The sequence below is a fragment of the Diorhabda sublineata genome, chromosome 6, assembly GCF_026230105.1.
Source record: "Diorhabda sublineata isolate icDioSubl1.1 chromosome 6, icDioSubl1.1, whole genome shotgun sequence".
Lineage (NCBI taxonomy): Eukaryota > Metazoa > Arthropoda > Insecta > Coleoptera > Chrysomelidae > Diorhabda > Diorhabda sublineata.
In genome coordinates this window covers 26,921,064-26,940,440 of record NC_079479.1, presented here as the reverse complement: position 1 = coordinate 26,940,440, position 19,377 = coordinate 26,921,064, and the positions used below count along the sequence as shown (strand labels likewise).

Here is a 19,377-nt window from a genome sequence, read left to right as displayed (position 1 = left end):
ATAACAAATCTGAACCGGTTTGATAACTCAATATGGAAGTCAATTAATTGGAAAAAGACCTAAATAACATTCCAATGAATATCCCATCAATTAAACCACTAATGGTGAGGGAAGTTCAACAAGATGCATAAATACAAAAAGAGCACATGGTATAGACAAAATAACTCCAACAATGAGTAGTAAACTTCCAGTCGAAGGTGTTGTATTGTTCACTTACTTACTAAATGCCATTATAAGATTGAATTACTGACGAAAATTGCCAAAAACTGCTCAAATGATACTAATCCACAAGTCAGCCGAAAACCCAAATAAAGTTACGTCTTACAGGCCCATAAGCCTATTACAAATGTTGTCCAACATTAAGGTTACTGCTACAAAGGATCGAATATGACCTAGAAACGGAAGATTGGATACTACTCCACCAATTTGGTTTTTCGAAAAGAACATTTCACTGTCCAGCAGGTGCAGAGAATAATCCACTGCATAAATTTGTCCTAGAAACACAAACACTACTACACATTCACTTTTCTTGATGTCAACGAAACCTTTGACAAGGTCTTTAATATATATATACTCAAAAGCTGGCGGATTTAATTCAAAACATTAACTTTTTAATAATTTGGGAAAAAATTCACAAGGTAGTTGAAATTGTTAAATATACAAATTTCTTAAAACAATTATTTTTCGCATTAATCGAAATACTGTCCTATTTTTCCTCAATTTGTCTAAGCGAAATGTACAGAATCATTTACTTTTTCATTTTTGAAAAATTTTGAATCAATTTCTCAGACACAAATATTAGTGGCCATTCAATTTGTTATACTGTAATTTTATTCAGAGTACAAATTACAAAACTTGGATAAACTGACAAAATAAGAATGTAACAGTAATAAACTAAATTATTTCTCTTCCAATATATATTTTTGCATTGAACATTGAGAAATGAGTAAAAACATTCCTCTGTATTACATTATTTTGGACATTATATTTAGGTACATGGTGCAAGGTAGTCGTAACAACTATCCAGAAGGTCCAACGCACATAATTCCACTATTAATGGAACTTCTTCCTGGAATAGATCCAAATGATATTAGAAAATCTTATGTAACATTCAATTTCATCGTTCATTTCGTCAACATGATTCCTTTAATTGATTCATCTGGAGCAAGTACTTACCATGATTTGACAGAAGAGGAACACATTGTTTGTGAAGCTTCGGCCAATTTCGAAGATTTCGTTTTACAGTTTTTTGATAAATTGTGTGTTTGGATGGAATCAAATAGTTTAGATTTCATAAGGTTGGAACAGATGACGAATAATGAAAACATTAAGAATAGAGTCGAAACTATTTCAGAAAGTGCATTGGGATCTGTGATTGCAGTTGTTTTGAATCAGTGCTCTCCTACTATTTTCAAGGTAATAATAACACTATCATATTACAATAAAACAATATAAAACCAAGAAATATAAATAAATAAATTCCTTAAAGTTCAATTCTTACATTAAACTTAATTATTATATATTCATTTTTGCTATTTAGATCAAATATTCCTTAGCTTTCAGATTTTGTTTTTAGAATTTGCTATATATAGAAATCATGCAACTTTCAATCTTTGAATCCACTACTGAAAAATTTTCTAAATTTGCTTTTTTTAGTTCTCTCGTTTAATTAATATCCATGTATAATTTATTAGTTTTTTTTTAATTGCAGTTAAGTTATTATTTCTAAGCCTTTTGATTATATTCATTCCTAAATTTCTTTAATTTCGCATAATTATGATGATAGAGATGGAAATGTCATAATTGTTATAATTTTTAAATAAAACCTTCCATCATTTTATAATAGACATAATCACTCTTGGATACAAAGTTAGAATAAAAATGGATGGACACTGGTCAAGGGTGGTATTGTTACCCTTAATTTAAGATTTATTTTGGAAATGTTACTGAGGACAACATATGAGTGCCATGAGCGATTGAGATTGAATAAATCACCGAATGACTAATAACACATTATACGCGAGTAGAATACTATACTTTATCCACGACTAATTATTTTTTATGGAAAATTTTGTTGCTTATAAGAAAAAATTATAATAATCGTAATACTCATAATAATTAACAAAAAAATCTATGTATTTAAATTGAAAAATATTACGTATCTAATCGAACAAGTTGATGGTATTTATTTATGGTTATCAATAATAATTGAAATTTGACCAGTAGTGTATCTGTTTTCTTATTTTGTATCTTTTGTAAAGCTTATGGCTATTCAAATTCCACAAATATTTTTTCAGAGTGCCTTAAAGAAAATTTACAATTTTGTTACAAGCAAAGTAATGGAAGTTCATGTTTCTGGTAAGATGTTAGCTATTGGATGCCACTGCTTTGCAAAAATAAACCCAAAAGAAACTTTAAAACAATTTTTACCGTATTTATGTGAAAGAATAGAAGAGCTCTTGAACGAAAATCCAAATATCCTTAAAGAAGAACATATTGATGATGAACTACTATATAATTTGTTAATGTTGTCTGAAGTAAGTAAGTTTCTATTGAAATGTTAACCTTGTCTCATCTGCATGAACTGAAAAAAATTTTCTAGAAAAATGTTTTTAATATGATTAAAATTTAAAATTTTAGTTAGTTGACGGACGATCAGAAATATTGAACTACATGGAACCATTAACGAGAATATTGGATAAAACTCTGCATATGACATGTCAAAGTGCAAGCCAGTTATCGGCTAGAATGCTAGAACTTATGATGTCATCCTTAACTAATATTCAACCGACTGAAGCTAGAAGCTGTTCAATAGATTATTCAACGCCAGTTAAAGACTTTTTAGCTATTAGGTTAGTACATTTATAGATTTTTTTATTCAGGACATTTTATCAGGTTTAATTTATATTATTATTATTATACCGAAAATAATCAAAAATTATGAATTTTGGCAAAAGAATTAAAATATGTAATAAATTTCACTTTTAAAATGAAAATTTTATGTTCGGTTGATTACATTCTTAAATTTTTTTGTCAAAATAAAAAAATCCATTATTTTGGAACAAAAACGCCACTCTCAAAAATTTAGTGTCTCTTTATAATATTTGAAGGTGAACATAATAGTAAAATATTTAAGCCCAAAGTTTTGTATCGAAATTCTATTTCGATAATCATTAAAAATTAAAAATTCTACAAGTTTTTCGTTTTTCAATTTTTTTCCCTTTGGCATATCTTTGTTTTATGATAAAATGAAACTTTTGACCAAAATTTAATCAAATTTGAAGAAGTCAATTCCAACTATTAGTCGAATTCACATGATCTCCACCTATTTTTCTATCAAAAGTTTTTAAAAGTTTCGATATTCTTTAAATTTCTCTACTCTATTTTTTGAATTGTCAAAAACTATTATAAATATAGATATGGACTTCGGTTGGAATACTTGGGGCTATTATTATAAAAAAAATTGGAATTCGAAAAGTTTTTAAAAGTTTGAATTTTGAAAATCATCAAATTTCGTTAAAAAAATTTGGTTTTACATTTTTTTACTATTTATATTTCACAAATATTATGAAGAATAGTGTTTTTTGTTTTAGTATTATGAATTTTGCAAAAAAATTGTACCATGTGATAAACTTGATTATATTAAAACGAGTTCATGAAAATGATGCATCCTAAATTGCGTAAAAAACTTACAATAGAATTATACACGCAAAAAATAATTGAATTCGAGCAAGTCAACAGATACCGCTACCTTTGAATACATATCAAAGACAATGGCGATGAAGAAAAAAATATAGAAGCAAGGTAACACGAGGAAGCAAACAGACAGGGACAATAAACAAAAACGATAATTGCAGATTCTGCGAGCAAGTCATGGAAACAGCAGAGCATCTACTCTACAAGTGTCCTGCCCATTTCTTTAAAATGTTTAAGTACCTTGAAGGATTAGTACCAACACTTAGGAAAGTAGGATACAAGAACCCCAGAAAGAAAGCATCCTTTGGGAGAAGTGTATGTATTTTGTAAGAAGAACAATGGATGTAGTCTTGTACAAAATATCTTCTAGGTATATGTGCAGAGTGGCTATGAATCCAAAACGAATCCCCAAAACAATCTACAACCTGTCAAGCATATACGGTGTTTATATTTTGTTACTGACTCACATAAATATTTTGAACCGAAACACGAATGCCAGTTGAACAGTCGTATTGTAGTTTTTGCTTTGCCACGATCGACTGGATTAATAGTCTTGAACGACCGGTTGGCCACTCCGGGCCTATATATTTCACAATTATCAACTATACTTTCTAAGTGTACATTTCATACATAATTCGTATCGCTATTTTCTAAATAGATAATCGTGAGGTTAAGTAATAACATTTAAATCATACATATTATCCCAATGTGTTACTTTTAGAGAATGGGGTAAGGCGCAAGAAATTAAGGACCTAAAAATATCCTGGTACGTTCCAGGTATGAAAGAAGTCGAAGCAGCCCAAAATTTATTGGCCAGATATTTAATGCCGGAATTGGAGAAGCTAGAAAAATATTCTAACGGAGAAGAAAATTTTACGAGACACGAATTGAAAAGGTCCCTAAAAATTATCATTTCCATTTTATCGTGTCAACCCCTCTTACCCATGTGGGAAGAAGACGTCATCCCATTGTAAGTTTTTATATTTTATTTAATGACCTGTTATTATCGATTTATTTATTTATACGAAATATTTTGTATCGTCAAAGTGGCTGCCATGGATGTTAGACTGATCTGTTACAGCCATGTTAGACTGATCTGTTACAGCCATGTTAGACTTATCTGTTACAGCTGTGTTAGACTGATCTGTTACAGCTGTGTTAGACTGATCTGTTACAGCTGTGTTAGACTGATCTGTTACAGCCATGTTAGACTGATCTGTTACAGCTGTGTTAGACTGATCTGTTACAGCTGGACCCTCCTAATCTCGCATTTTAATGTGGGCAACAAATCATTATTCGTTTTTTGGTTAGGTTAGATAATGATAGATAATGACTGTCCATCAGTCAGGTGACAACGACTTTGCAAAGCAAATTACCTGTCTGAGGGCTATTCAGCTTTCCTCTTCTGATTTTGAAAAGTTTTGTAGTCTTTGTTATGAATAACTTCGCATTCACGAAGGAGGCGTTCGGCGGTTTCCTTTGGTTCCTTATAAAGCGACATAGCTGTCGGGAAATTCTCCAATGATCTTTAGATGGTAGTTCGCTGGACTGTATCCAGTAAGCATACCAGTAACTAACATATTTTCCATTGTTTCAGACCTGGGGTCTTTTTCCATGTTTCTGATTTCTAATCGAATTTCCACTTTTTATGACCATGACTTTTTGGTGAACCTATGAAAAGTTGTGGTCGTATGAAAGGAATTTTTTCGCTAGATCGTCTTCATTCATTGAATTTTATGAAACTTGAGTGCTTGTAGGGCTGCTTTGCTATCAGATAGGATGGATATCTTTTCATTGCGGTAGTTACGTTGTATGCAACGAGCTGAGTATAAAAGGATAGCGTATGTTTCCATCTGGAAAATAAAAGGTTCTCAGCCTATTGGGATAGCGAGCTTGCTTCGTTGGCCATATATTTCTACCTCTACTTATCCTTTTTTCATTTTAGAGGCATCAGTGTAGAATTCTAATTAGCCTCGTGGGAACTCATTCTCTGCATTTATCCATTGCTGTCGACTTTTTATTTTAATTTTATAGTTTTTGGTAAGGCATAGGTATGGAAAACATGATGTCCATGGTCATATCTATGGACATCTTACATTCCTTTAGAATACTGAGATATCCAGTGAGATCGCCGGGTAGGCCGCTCTTGGACTTATCTAGGATTGTTTTCCCAATTTTAGTTTTTGTTCTTGGCCACCACAATGATCGCACAATGGATTTGTACATCCAGTTACATGCTTTAATGCGATATAAAAGTAGATATACGTGGTACCATTCTTGTAGTTTTAGGTTAAGGTCGAAAGTGCAAAATCATTTCTCATATTACACTCTCCTCGTCTATTCCCAACAACTATTGTTCTACGAAATCACTCATTGTTATTACCCATATAAAAATTCCTGAGACTTATGTTGGCATTTGAAATTTCAGAGTAGAAACAGTACTGGAACCATGGACTTTCAATCTCAAAGTTAGTGGATGTGGAACTGTGACAATGCCCGATGGTTCCAATGTTCGAAAAGCTATTGTTACTATTTTACATAAGTTGCAAAAACGATTAATGGAAGTGGATGAAGGTGATACACAAAGTATTCAGAACATTATCAACGTGAGTATCTAAATTTGTTATATCCGAAACCAAAAACATGTGACTAGGAATTGTCAAGATACTTCATGCCTGTAGTAATAGAATTATAAATTTGCAATGATAACACAACTTGAGGGCTTCAACCTGATTTGATGCAGTTGATATTTATTCATTTTATTAATTTTCCAGTCTTAAGTATATAAATAAAATTTGGACAATATTAATCATTCCAGATCACTTGTTTTTGAAGAATCTTAGCCTAGCTGCTTGGTGTTCCCTGGTCACTTGAGGGGCAGTGATTTAAATTCCAGAATTTCTTAAAACATTTTTCATGGTTTGTAAAATTATTCTTGCATTTCGAGCTTCTGCCAACTCTTGTTGAAGATGTCTTGTCATTATATATTGTCATTATATATCTTCGTAAATCTAGCAGTCTCAAAAATCTTTTGTCTGCAGGTGTAGGTACCTCTGATTGATAAGAAGTAAAATCCAATCAACATTTCTTTTAAATTTTATGAAATACTTTTTCATAAGAAAATAAAAAAATATAACAGGACAGTTTATGGACAACCTGTATACAATCATAATTATTGGAATATGTAGATAATTGATATATTATTGTAATATTCATATGACATATGAAACTAGTAAATTGGGACAAGGGATGAATTTTATATCTACATAATATTGACAGTATTTTACTGCATTTTTTCTTTTCTAGAAAATACTGAAAATATTTAATTTTTACGTCGTATACCTATTCACATATCCCAATTACATCAACTCTACTTTCCAAAATAGACATTTCAATATAAATATTTCTTTGCAGATTTACAATATAATTTTGTTCAACAAAACACGTGGTCAAGATTTTGAGTTTCATTGGAAAAGTTTTCATATGACGAAAAAACTGTTAGAAGATCGTTTACATCAAAAAAAACTTCATTTGCGTCATTTGTTAATTGATAGGGTGATGTTGCAACAAGAATTTCGAATTGAAAGCAGAAACTGTTCTTTTACGGAGACACACCGAATGTTAATGTTGGATCTTTTCGAGTTGAGCACGTCTAGATACAGTGAAGTAAAAATAATAATATTCAATATAAATTATTGTGAATCAATTGTTGATCTATCTACACGTAATAGGGATAATTAATACTTTTTTTTCTTTTTCTTAGGTGAGGGTGGCAGCTCAAGCTAAATTATTCTCAATAGTTTCTTATTTCCCTTATTCGTATTCAGTACTAACCGAAAAAATAACGGAAATTCTCCAGATGGATTCAGAAAAAAATCACGAAAAATTCAAAGGTTGTTTGTATATATTATTGGGGCCTAAAGGTTCTCCAATAATTGCCAGACATGATTGGAAGTTTATCGAACAATTATGGCCCCTCATCATTAGGTCCATGCCATCGGAGAAACCGTCTATTATTAATTTGATCATGGCGTTAGGTTAGTACATTTTTGTAGAAGGGATTCCAATTTACAAAACCAGACGTTTGATTTGATAATTACTAAATAATTTGAAATATTCAGGAGACCTTGGTAAAAATAGCACATTTCACAACAGATATTTAAAATATACACATCCAGATAAAATACAAATTTTAGAAAATAACATACACTTTAAAATATGGAACATCTTATAAAATAAAGCTCGTTTTCTCACCTCTAACCCTTACTTAAGAAACTGAGACCAAAAAGGCGTGTTGGAATCGTTAACTTGTGGCATGTGGATATTCATGAGCTCATATGTGAACTTATTTTATGTTTCAGGTGAGGCTGTCGATAAATTTTTTCCAACAATTGCCATTAATTTAGTAATACCAGAAAGTGCGATAAAATTAACTTACGATTTGGCTAATAATGAACCAGTGTGTGACATGAATCAATTTGATCAATTAGAGGCAAATGGTAAAGAATATATCAAAAGAAGAAGTGAAGAGAGAAGAGCTGCTTATAATGGAACATTAAATGCCTTAATGGACTCTCTTGAATCAGGAAGTTTGTAAGTAATTTAGTGCACACCTAAATACTATGTGTGAAGATATTATTTTTTCTTTAGTAAATAAAATCATAGTCAAGGACATATATTTCAGTTATATTGACTGACATGTCTCAAACGAAACTGTCCTCTCAGTATTGCCTCACGGCTCGGAAACTAACATTGACACAAAAAATTGTAAATAAAATAAGAATAACTCAACGAGTCATGCAGAGGACCATGTTAGGATTGACTAATTAAAATCCGAAACGAAGAACTGCATAGAAGAACAATAGTTACAGATTCAATTGGAAGAGTCACACATTTAAAATGGAAGTGGACTGCCAAGGTAATAGTGAGACGAAGAGAATACTAGAATGGCGTTCCAGGGATGAAGCATACAGAAACAGTGGACGACTACAATCGCAATGAATGGACGATTTAAAGAAGTACTCAGACATCATAAGCATCATAAAAACAAGAAGGGTCAATTTTTCCACATTATATAATGCAAAGTACCAAATATCACATCCCTCGCCTGATCATTCAGAGAAAGGTTGACGACAGAAGATGGATGAGTCGCAAGTGGCAAGAACAAATATTCCGAGTAGCGACAGATAGATACCAATTCAACCAAATTGTCATTGAGATAAACCACTCTTGAAGCTAGGCATGGTACCGAAAGAAGAAAAAGAAGGGTAATGGGCTACTCAATTTTACATGCTCCATGTTACTACATCTATTTGTTGTAATCACACAAATAAATAAATAATCAAAAAAACTCGTCTTGGTTTTGGTCTCGTGTAGTATCTGTCAGGTTTATATCAATGCAACAAAAGAATCCAGAGAAGCGTGTATGTACGATTTTAGCAGCATAATACCATTTTCTGACCATCAGAGAGCGACGGCGTATAATTTTGACACGTTCTACTGACTGGATGTTAGTAGTTGGTAATCATATTAAATACCGACGTTTAAGGTAATTTCGTAAGCAAATAAAAATAATTCAACACGAACGGTTGATCTACTATAGACGATAATGTAGGAATCAGTTTTATTGCGCTCCAGGTTTATAAAGTCGAAATCTTTTTTTATTATATTATTTTTGTTGTTTATCGACTTCAATTGACTTTGAGTTATATTGATGTCACAATTTGATTTTTTAAACTTTTCAGACATTGGCGATACCATCAAATGGCTATCAATTTTATCAAGGATCTTGTCCACAGAGATGTGAAATATAGTCCAAGGATAGTGAAATTTTTCCTAAAATCATGTATAGACGATTCATTATTAGTTAGAAAAACTTCTTTAAAAATTCTCGTTTATATTTTGGTTCAGAACAAATCAATATATACAAAAATTGAAATAGATCCGTTTTCATTTGTCAAACAAACTGTGATTAACAGAAAAGTTAGGCCTGGTATACGACAAGAAAACCAGTGGTTAATGTATAGCAGTGAGAATATCCCAAAAAATTCTAAAGACTGGAATGAACCAAGGTAGAAATTTTTTTATGATAAATAGGTTTTTTAAATAAATTTATAATAAAATTACTCACTAATTCAGAATTTTTTAACTATCCATTTTTTCATATATTTATTGACTTTTTTAGAATATAAAAAAATTGTAATAAAAAAAACAGAATTTCAATAAATTACAGGCCAGTAAAGTGGGGTCTACAAAAAAAACGTTGCATCCTGGTTCACACGATTCCAGCCCTTGTAGTGATCTGGGAGAAAAAAAATTGAAAAATGCTTAATCTGTCTTAATGTCGCTATGGCATTGACCTTGAACCGGCGACATGAAATATCAATTTTTTTACCGCTTTTTTTGACCTTTTAAAACTACTTTTAACTTATCTACGGAAAGCTGGGATAGTTGCAGTCCTCCACTGGGGTACAAGTTGTTAGAGATGATGTTAATAAGGTAGTGGTGCACCTTTTGGTTCCTAGATTACCGCTTAATTCCAGCTGTAGAACAGTGTCACCACGAATTTACTAATGTTTATAACCTTTGGTAGGAGCTACAGATAGAGGACGTTTTAGAATGGACACTTAAATTTTTCTAATGAAGTTAGAAGTCGGCAGCAACATAATTTCTTCAAAAAGTTGAACGTGATAAGGAAACAAAAGTGATTATTGATCCACAATAACTAAACAACAGTATACGAAAAATTTTTGAACAATATGTAACAAGCTGATTGGCTTCTTTTTGATATTTTATTATTGCATTATTTCTGTTATCAATTTTAGTGCTAACGTTTTCAACTTTTTTAAGAATCAGCTAATTCATGTCTACTGCAAATGTTTTCCCAGAAATTAAAATATTACTCACTATATAGGATCATCACGTTTTTTTTCACTAGTTATTTACGTTGACAGGTATGTTCATGATCAATACACAGGATACTACAGCTGGCCGAAATCTTTGGAAGTATATGATTCTTCTTCAAAACAAGAAACTGCTGCTAAAAGACTGAATAATTTAACAGAAATAGAAAAAGATATCTTAGAATTTTATACGAACGAAGAAAATTTAGAAAAACTCATTAAATTTTTATCTTTGGAGGAAAGAAAAGGCCGGGATCAATTCAACGCCTATAGATTTTTTGCATTTAAGGTAAATAAATATCTTCGAATATCATTATCTTTCAGTATTCTTTTTCATACATAAAATAAGTGCATTGAAGTACAAGGGTTGTCTGAAAATTTTCTGACTTCAACCTGAAGATGGGAAATATATTTGCGCGTTGATTAAAAGATTCTCACTAAAATTTTAGTTATTTTGGAAGTTTCTGTTTAACAATTGTATACGTCAATTATTGTGAGGATTTTTATTAAAATGGACAAAATTGAGTATTGAGCTGTCAATATATTTTTCTGAAAATTAATACGCTTAGATACCGTGTACAGTATTCTATCAAATCATCTTGACCGACGACGGGCGTTCGGTACGACCAAAAACTGCAACAAATGGTACTGGACGACCATCTGAGATAGCATATCGATGCTTTTCCATTAGGACAAGGCTAACACTCGGCATGGATAAAATTCATAAATTACACTCCGAATTAGTGGGGCATCCACTGTATTTACCAGATCTAGACCACCGTTATCTGAAATAAAAATTTTACTTGAAGAGAGATTTTTATTAGAGAAGGAATAGATTTAGTTGACCGCCCACCGTATTAACTAGATCTAGCCCCCTATTTCCTAAATTCAAAATTTTACTTTGAGAGAAAATTTTATCATAAGAGAACGTATATGTAATATATTTAGTTGACCACCCGCCGTAATAACTAGATCTAACTCGTGTTCCCTCAATTCAATATTTTACTTGTAGAGAGATTGTTATCATAGGAAGACCATCCACCGTATACACCAGATTTAACCCCTGTTAATGGAGATTAAAACTAATAGCGTACATTCAGTGACCTATTATTAATAATAACGCCAAGTTGCGCCTTTACTATTCACTCGCATACATATCATACTTCTTCTTTATTGGCCTCTCATCTAATAACATACAACCAAGATCTGTGTTTACTTGTTACAAGCTTGTTTGAAGAGTGTACCGCGAGATACATCTAAAGATCTGCATCATGCCCTTCAAAATTAGGAATAGTGACTATAAAGGATAACAAATATAGACCCTTCACGTCCAGTGGTGTAACCAGGTCATTACACAGAGGGTTGCACCAGAAGAGTAGAACAAAGAAAGGATTTTTTTTCTTTATGAAATAAAAAAATCAACTTTATAAAGTAGCTACTATAAAAATAAAAAAAATGTCTTAATGTTCTCAAACGAGAACGTTGGATGCTAATGGGTTAATGTAATCTTTCAGAAAGCTCATCTTTCGAAGGTGATGCAATAAAGGAGCTTTAAAAAATGTATTTCAGTTTAATTTTTTCAATTTTTCAGAACTTATTTAAAATGTTTGAAGACGTATTATTACCTTATTTTTTACCCCATTTGAAGAGACTAGTTGAAGATAAACTAGAATCTAGCCAAAGATGTGCGGCAGAAATTATAAGCGGTATAATACGAGGATCAAAACATTGGGAGTACGAAAAAGTAAAAAATCTCTGGTCTACACTCCTGCCTTTACTAGAGAGGGCGATAGTCAATATTTCAACTGAAACACAAACCGACTGGGCTTTGTGTATTACAATGGGACTCGAATCTCGAGATCCAAACAGACATCATTGGCTGATTGAGTATTTTCTACAGGTACTTTTGTAATCCGATAACTAATGATTTTTTTTAAATGTTTTATTCGTAACTGGATCAACTTTTACAACAATAGCATTCATTTTGATTTTATTTTTTAGGATCCACTAAAAGATCCCACAATTTTAGTAGCTTGTACCCGTCTGCATTTACTATTTGTGGCCATAAGTCAACAATCATGGCGAAATACAGAAATATCTGGTCGACTTCTGGAGTACCTTCAACCGCATTTAGCTCATCAGTTCAAAAATATTCGTGAACGAATATCAGCTTTATTAGCCGTTACTTTTAGCAATGTGGGGCAAGGCGTTGATGATGGAACTGGAGATGGCTACTCAAAAATGAAGTATTGTAACTTTTTTAATTCTGTAACGTTTCTAGCGAAAGAGCTCGACGATAAATTTATGATAGTTAATTTCACATTTAAAACTTTCATCTCTTCATCTAGAACTTAAATGTTTTTCAATGAAACATAAGAAGTGGCGCTACTAGATAATAACGTTAGTAACTAGTAGATTGGAAACTTGCTTGGGCTCAACTCATAACAAAAAAAGGAAAAAAGAGTGTCTGCTAACATCATAAGCAGCCATCAATACTGCTTTCGTAAACATAGATCAACTGGAAATCTCTTGCATGAAATTGAAAATAAAAGAAAACTGATTTGTGGGGCATTAAATGAACAATTTCAGTTCAAGAGTTCAAACCCACTTCATTTCGTCTACTTAGATAAGAAATCTCTAAAAAGTGTGTAGAAATAAATAAATGACTGAAGCTGGGAAACGCCAAATATATAGTTAATTTTTTAAGTTTAGTGGATTTACTAACTAGCGGTTAAAAATTAATGGATGTATATTTAAAATACAGTAGTTTGTAGTTACATATACAGTATCAATGTTGACTGTTAAAAACACACAAGGCAAACTATTTTTTTTATCAAAATTAGAGGAATATTTATTCCTACTCACATACATACATATAATCCGATATTATAAGTTAACAAAAATTAAGTTTTGTTTTATCACGGGATGCTAACGGTTATAAAGAGAAAGTAAACTGTATTCAATTCAGTTGCGTTACAATGCTAGAGACTAAGACGCCGGCAGGTGGCATGCAGATGTCTACCCATCAGAATATCATCTAACTCATTAATATAACTATTAAAAAATGCAATATTGATAAAACGCAATACCCAGGTCTAGATGTCATTGTTTATATTATTGACCTTCCTAGCATGTAATTTCGAATAGTGTTGCGGGTTGAGGACTCAAAAAGAAAATGCCTTAAGAGTTTTTTTAAAATTCCAACGTTTCGATCTTTTATTTGATCTTCATCAAAGCTAAAAATATATGGTACATTATAACTCAAACGTCGATGAAGATAAACAAGTAATAAAATTGTGAAATTAGAAGTAAAACAATTATTGCTTTTAAACAGTTTTACTTCGAATCCTCAACCAGCAACACCAATCGAAATTAAACAATACTAATGTGGGTATCTGTTGTAGGAAGTTTTTTGAGATGGTTTCGCCAAAACTGAAATGTTTATTAGATATGTCTTTAGCAAAAATAGATGAAGAAAATAAAGACACTGCGTTAGAAACTGATAGCAAAAATGAAGAAAAAGAGTCTCTGATTAGGTTATTTAAAGTAGGTAAGTAGGTCTTAAATACTTTAAGGGTCTGATTATTTGATTATACATACTACAGATGGTGTCCCATAAGTAATATCGGTGAAAATTCTTACATTTTAATTTAAACATGTCGTAACTTGTTAAGACTGGTCTTTAATTCTATAAGTATAATCGCTTTACACTTTCTTTTAATCAATCTCTCTGTTTATATAATAGTATGTGTTGAGATATTATTGAAAAAAAAAGTTTAAAGTAGACGTGGAAAATAAGTGAAAGGTATTTAATGAGCGAATGGCACAACGTTAATTTAATCGTTTTAATAGTAGACATTTAATGTTTGAAAATTGTTCATATACCTACTCGGGATATTGAGGTTACTAGGGAAGCAATAGAAAACTAATCTGGTAACAGGTTTCTTTCACATTATCGGCAATTCCTTATCCAACAAACATCAAAAAATATACTGTACTATTTGCTCGGCTTAGAAACAACATAACACTTATCCCATTTGGGGTATCTAGTGATAATAATTGAAACCTTGAAACAAATTTGCATCATACTTAATTTGGAAATTCGAAATTTCAAAACTTATACCGATATCTATCTAAATAGTTTTCAATATTTTTTTTATCAAAATACAGCTTTTGTCATTCCAATATACCAAATATTTATTAAATATATATTTTTTAGTTTCTAAATTCGTGATGACATACATGGTTCGAATGAACTACTTTGCGCGAAAGGAATTCCTCGAACTAATACCTTTAGCTGCGTTATTTCAAAATAACGAAGCTGATGAGGAGCTGGCAACATTGTCGACTAATTTATTAGTGGTATTGTCAGAAACAGGTACTTCTCCCAAGCACATTCCGGATGCTATAGATGTCATTAAGAGAGTTTCCAGATGCCCGTCATGGTCAGCCAGGGCAATAATTGCAGAATTTTTACCTATTTATACGTTTTACAACATGGCCGCTATTAATTCAAGAAGGGAGTGGGTTTTGGAAGTAAGTTTATTAATGTCCTATAAAACCAGTTGGTATTTGAAAAGACCAAAATATTAATTATAAATAAAATTGATTGTTATTTTCCAGATACAATCTATAGTACTGGAATTATTGGAAGATCCTCGACATGAAGTTAGAATTCAAGCTGCTAAAGATTTGAGTGGTTTATTACACTGCCAGTTCATTCCAGAACCAAGTGAATTATTGGTATGCATAATAAATGAAACTTAAAATTCTTTTAATCAATAAAAGTAGGCGTACTTTAATCTAAATCACCTCTGCTGTGGTCATTGATAGTGGAAAAAATCCTCCTATACTTAGTAGCGCTGGATTTACAGTTCTAGGCTACGTAGATAGTAGTGGTAGTAAAAAGCAAGCATGAAGTCATAATCTCTGTCCGGATGCAAACGGATATGAACATAATTGAAACCTGGGGACATGAAGAGGAATTCTTGATCAACCCCAGTAAAATAACGCTAGTCCCATTTACAAGAAGAAAGGCTACTATACGTACACGTACCCTTGATGAAACTCAACTGATACTTTCTATTGAAGTAAAATATGTAGGAGTCACTTACTTGTAACAATAACCTAGATAAGACATTGCAGCTATATGGACTTGTTGCATGATTGTTGGCAAGACATCATCACATTTGGTAGTCGATAAATGACAAACAACAGCTCAGAAAAAACTGAACAGGATTCAAAGGCTGATCTGTCTAGCTATTATGATGGCAATGTCAACCCACCCCACCTTAGACTTAGTGGCGTTGCTAAATCTGCCTCTCCTTCACTTTATCGTTAAGAAAAAAGCTTTAGCGATGCCTGCAGGTTAATCCAGACAGAAAAATTAAAGCTAAGAGATGGAGAAACACTCCAGGCCTAAGACAATCCAAAAGATTGATAATAATATCAGCTAAAAAGTCTGATTAATCTAGTAACCTCGTGATTACTAGAAACGACGTAAAATTAGTGGTCGGTCTTCTGACAGGTCACTGTTCCGTCAAATATCACCTTAAGACGATGTTTGGCAGAAGACGACAACGGCAGATTCTGCCAGCAAGCCATGAAAACAGCAGAGCATCTACTCTGCGAATGTCCTTTACATTTCACTAAATTACCTTGAAGGAATAGTACTAACACCTAGGGAAGTAAGACACAAGAACCTCAGAAAAATAGCTTCCTTTGGGAGGACTACAAGTATGTTGGAAGCTAAAGACACCACGATGCAAGTGAAACTTTTTCCAGTTTGTAGACATTAAACTGAAACTTTCTGGAAAATTATTCAAATATATTAAAATTGATTTTTTATCTTAATATCTATGCGCCAAACAACTTATAGAAGAATTTGTCTATTCCAGAAAACCAGTATGTGATTAGATAAGGTCGGGTGAACGATTCCATTTTTTTTTTATACAAAAATGGAACGTGATGGGATTTTTCTACTTGTAGCTACTTAAATAATAATATTAATTTAAAAAAATAATAATTTAGTTGTTAACGAATTACTGTAAACCTAGGCAATTTTCCTTCAAATTCAAACAGAAAAAATAAATTCTTTCAATTCTAATAAAGACAATTATAATGAGAATTTTCATTTTTTTTTCATATTTTCAGACTCAGTTCAAACAAAAAGCCAAAACTAAATACAAGAAAAAAGATGCTGCAGCTTCAACAAGTAATAATATAAAAACCAAGCATGCCGCAGTTCTTGGATTATGTGCCTTTATAGAATCCCATCCTTACGACGTACCTGATGATTTACCAGAAATTTTTCAACATCTTAGGCCCCATCTTAGTGATCCACAACCCATTCCTGTGAGTAACCAACTCTTTTTAAATGATTCAAATATTGATCAAGTTCATTGTGTTTCAGGCAACAATCCGTAAGACTTTAGGAGATTTTAAACGAACTCATCACAATAATTGGGAAACGCATAAACTTAAATTTACAGAAGAAGAGCTTTGTCTACTAAGCGATCTAACGGTGCCCCCAAGTTATTATGTATAGCAATATTAATTTTTTGAGAAACCAATTTAATTCAATTTTGTGATATAGTGAGGAAGAAAAGGTATATATTCATGTTGTAAGTACGTCATGCTACAGAAAAACCAACGACAAACTATTTTAATAAAATATATTATTTATAACATCACTGTTACTAATATTAGTGTCTAAAAAAATACCAGGTTTTATTACTAAAACAATAATGCAGTGTTTTAGAAATTAACTGAACTATCGAAGATAGTGTGCGTTCATTGGAGATGGAATCTTTTCTTATTAAAATTTAGATTTAATTACTTTTCACCCTCCAGCTCAAAAATTATATACGATATAAAATAATATTTTAATCAGACTAATAGTTGTCATTCTACATTCGGACAATCAAATGAATTGAGAAAAGCGATTTTTTTATGTACTTTGCATAATGAGGCTAGATAATCATTAAAAACAACAATTATTTGAAAAAAATGATGTAAGTGATACAAATATATAATAATTGACAAAAAACAATCAATATTTCATGCTAAGCAAATGATTTGGAACATAATGGTCATAATAATATTTATTGGTATTGCTTAAGAATAGAAATACAAGTTTAGTTGACTACACAATTTACTTGTGACAAATCCAATTAAATAATGTAATGAAAATCGGTACCTGAACATACTATACCGTTCACTGTAACCACTACTCCAACACTCACAATTACACTGTCTGATCCCCCTGTTTCGATAACCAAGTTATCGTCTTCAGAGACGGAGTACCTTTGATCTGTGAACTGATGTAGTGGTAGTAAGTAGTATGTTATTCATTAAGAATATCATTAATAGTTCCACACATTCCAACCTTGTTTAAACAAAATTCAAATTGGATAAACACATTTTTCTGTAGGGTGGCAGAAATCGACATGACACCTGATTTAACTTTTTTATCGGTGACGGCTCGTTGAATCATGGATTAATCATAATTGTAGATACTGGTGTACTTGTAGTCTTATAAGAAATTGGTTTCTTATGAGTTTTATCCATGATATAAGTACACTCATAATTGCCTTTAGTTCGAAGTTTTTCAATAATTTTACAATATTACAAAGTATATTTTTATACAAAGGAAGGAGAATGGACGCGTACTATTAAATTACCAACTGACTCCAATTATCTACTAAGAGTGGTAGAGTACAGGGTAAATTGAAAGCTTTCTTATAAGTCATTGTTGTTTAAAAATGATTATTGAGCTGTTAAAAATATTGAATTTGAACTTGGATAAGACTAATTTCTAAAATAAATTATTAAGAATTAGCATATACTAAATTTCGATATAAGTTGTATAATTTTTATTATAGAAAAAATTAATGATTGGCTTAACGCTGATTAGTGATCATGAATGAGTTGAAAATCACAGATTGAATTTTAGGGTTTACTAATCCTCCTCCTATATCTGCATACTTTGTATACTTTCTAATCAAATGACACTTTTATTTGAAATCATATTTTTATAAAGCAATATATTAATGATATATTTTAAATATATAACTATTTGTTTTTGTTGTGTATTTTACCTAAATATTTTTAGTAAAATTATTATCTTCTAAAATAATCCCTGAGTTTTTGACCGTTTGCAAAATACCTTTTGTTTTTGCACTAATGTTTTTTAAAAGCAAAGATTTGTGAAAATAAATGCGTAAAGTATGAAACACATTCACTAGAATTCATCCAGTTTTTTTGCAACGTGTAAAACAAAGGCGGAATATTCACAGATATTTTTGAAATAGTCTGTAATTCCAAAAACACAAATGTGTTAACATTCAGCAAATTAAATATAATAATTGACAACGCCAAACACACCAAAGTGACACATTTAGATATTTTGAATAATTGTTGCAAACACACTCAGTTGTCTATTTTCTCATATACTTCTTTAGAAATATATCCAAGAAAAGAAATTTGATTATTTATCAAATATTTGGAATTTATTTTATCGGTCCCATCGCACATAACGAGCCCTCACTGGTTGAATGACGAATTTCAAAGAAAAAACTTGTTTAAGTATATTTTTACCTCTGTTTTGTGTTTGATTAGTAAATTAAGATCTAATATAATATCACTTTTTTTAAAATTATTTTATTACTGTTTGTTCATCATAGTATTTTTCTGTTTTAAAAGGTTAAGGTTCTTTATTATAATAGCAAACAAAAATGTAGTTATATTGCAATGTTTTAATAAAAAGTTTTTTAATCCA

At 31.3% G+C, this 19,377-nt stretch overlaps 1 protein-coding gene across 1 annotated transcript in view; it reads left to right on the top strand.

The window, feature by feature from the left end:
- LOC130444823 (proteasome activator complex subunit 4-like) overlaps positions 1-19,377 on the top strand; it is a 23,641-nt gene extending 4,264 nt beyond the window's left edge. Inside the window, exons 8-24 of the mRNA XM_056780089.1 lie at positions 993-1,416; positions 2,298-2,537; positions 2,641-2,852; positions 4,418-4,666; positions 6,125-6,302; positions 7,111-7,362; positions 7,460-7,733; positions 8,058-8,289; positions 9,441-9,767; positions 10,650-10,887; positions 12,190-12,498; positions 12,600-12,844; positions 14,003-14,148; positions 14,818-15,134; positions 15,222-15,341; positions 16,752-16,952; positions 17,011-19,377. Of these exons, the coding sequence (XP_056636067.1) occupies positions 993-1,416; positions 2,298-2,537; positions 2,641-2,852; positions 4,418-4,666; positions 6,125-6,302; positions 7,111-7,362; positions 7,460-7,733; positions 8,058-8,289; positions 9,441-9,767; positions 10,650-10,887; positions 12,190-12,498; positions 12,600-12,844; positions 14,003-14,148; positions 14,818-15,134; positions 15,222-15,341; positions 16,752-16,952; positions 17,011-17,145 (4,099 nt within the window). The 3' untranslated portion in view covers positions 17,146-19,377. The remainder of the gene's footprint in view (positions 1-992; positions 1,417-2,297; positions 2,538-2,640; positions 2,853-4,417; positions 4,667-6,124; positions 6,303-7,110; positions 7,363-7,459; positions 7,734-8,057; positions 8,290-9,440; positions 9,768-10,649; positions 10,888-12,189; positions 12,499-12,599; positions 12,845-14,002; positions 14,149-14,817; positions 15,135-15,221; positions 15,342-16,751; positions 16,953-17,010) is intronic.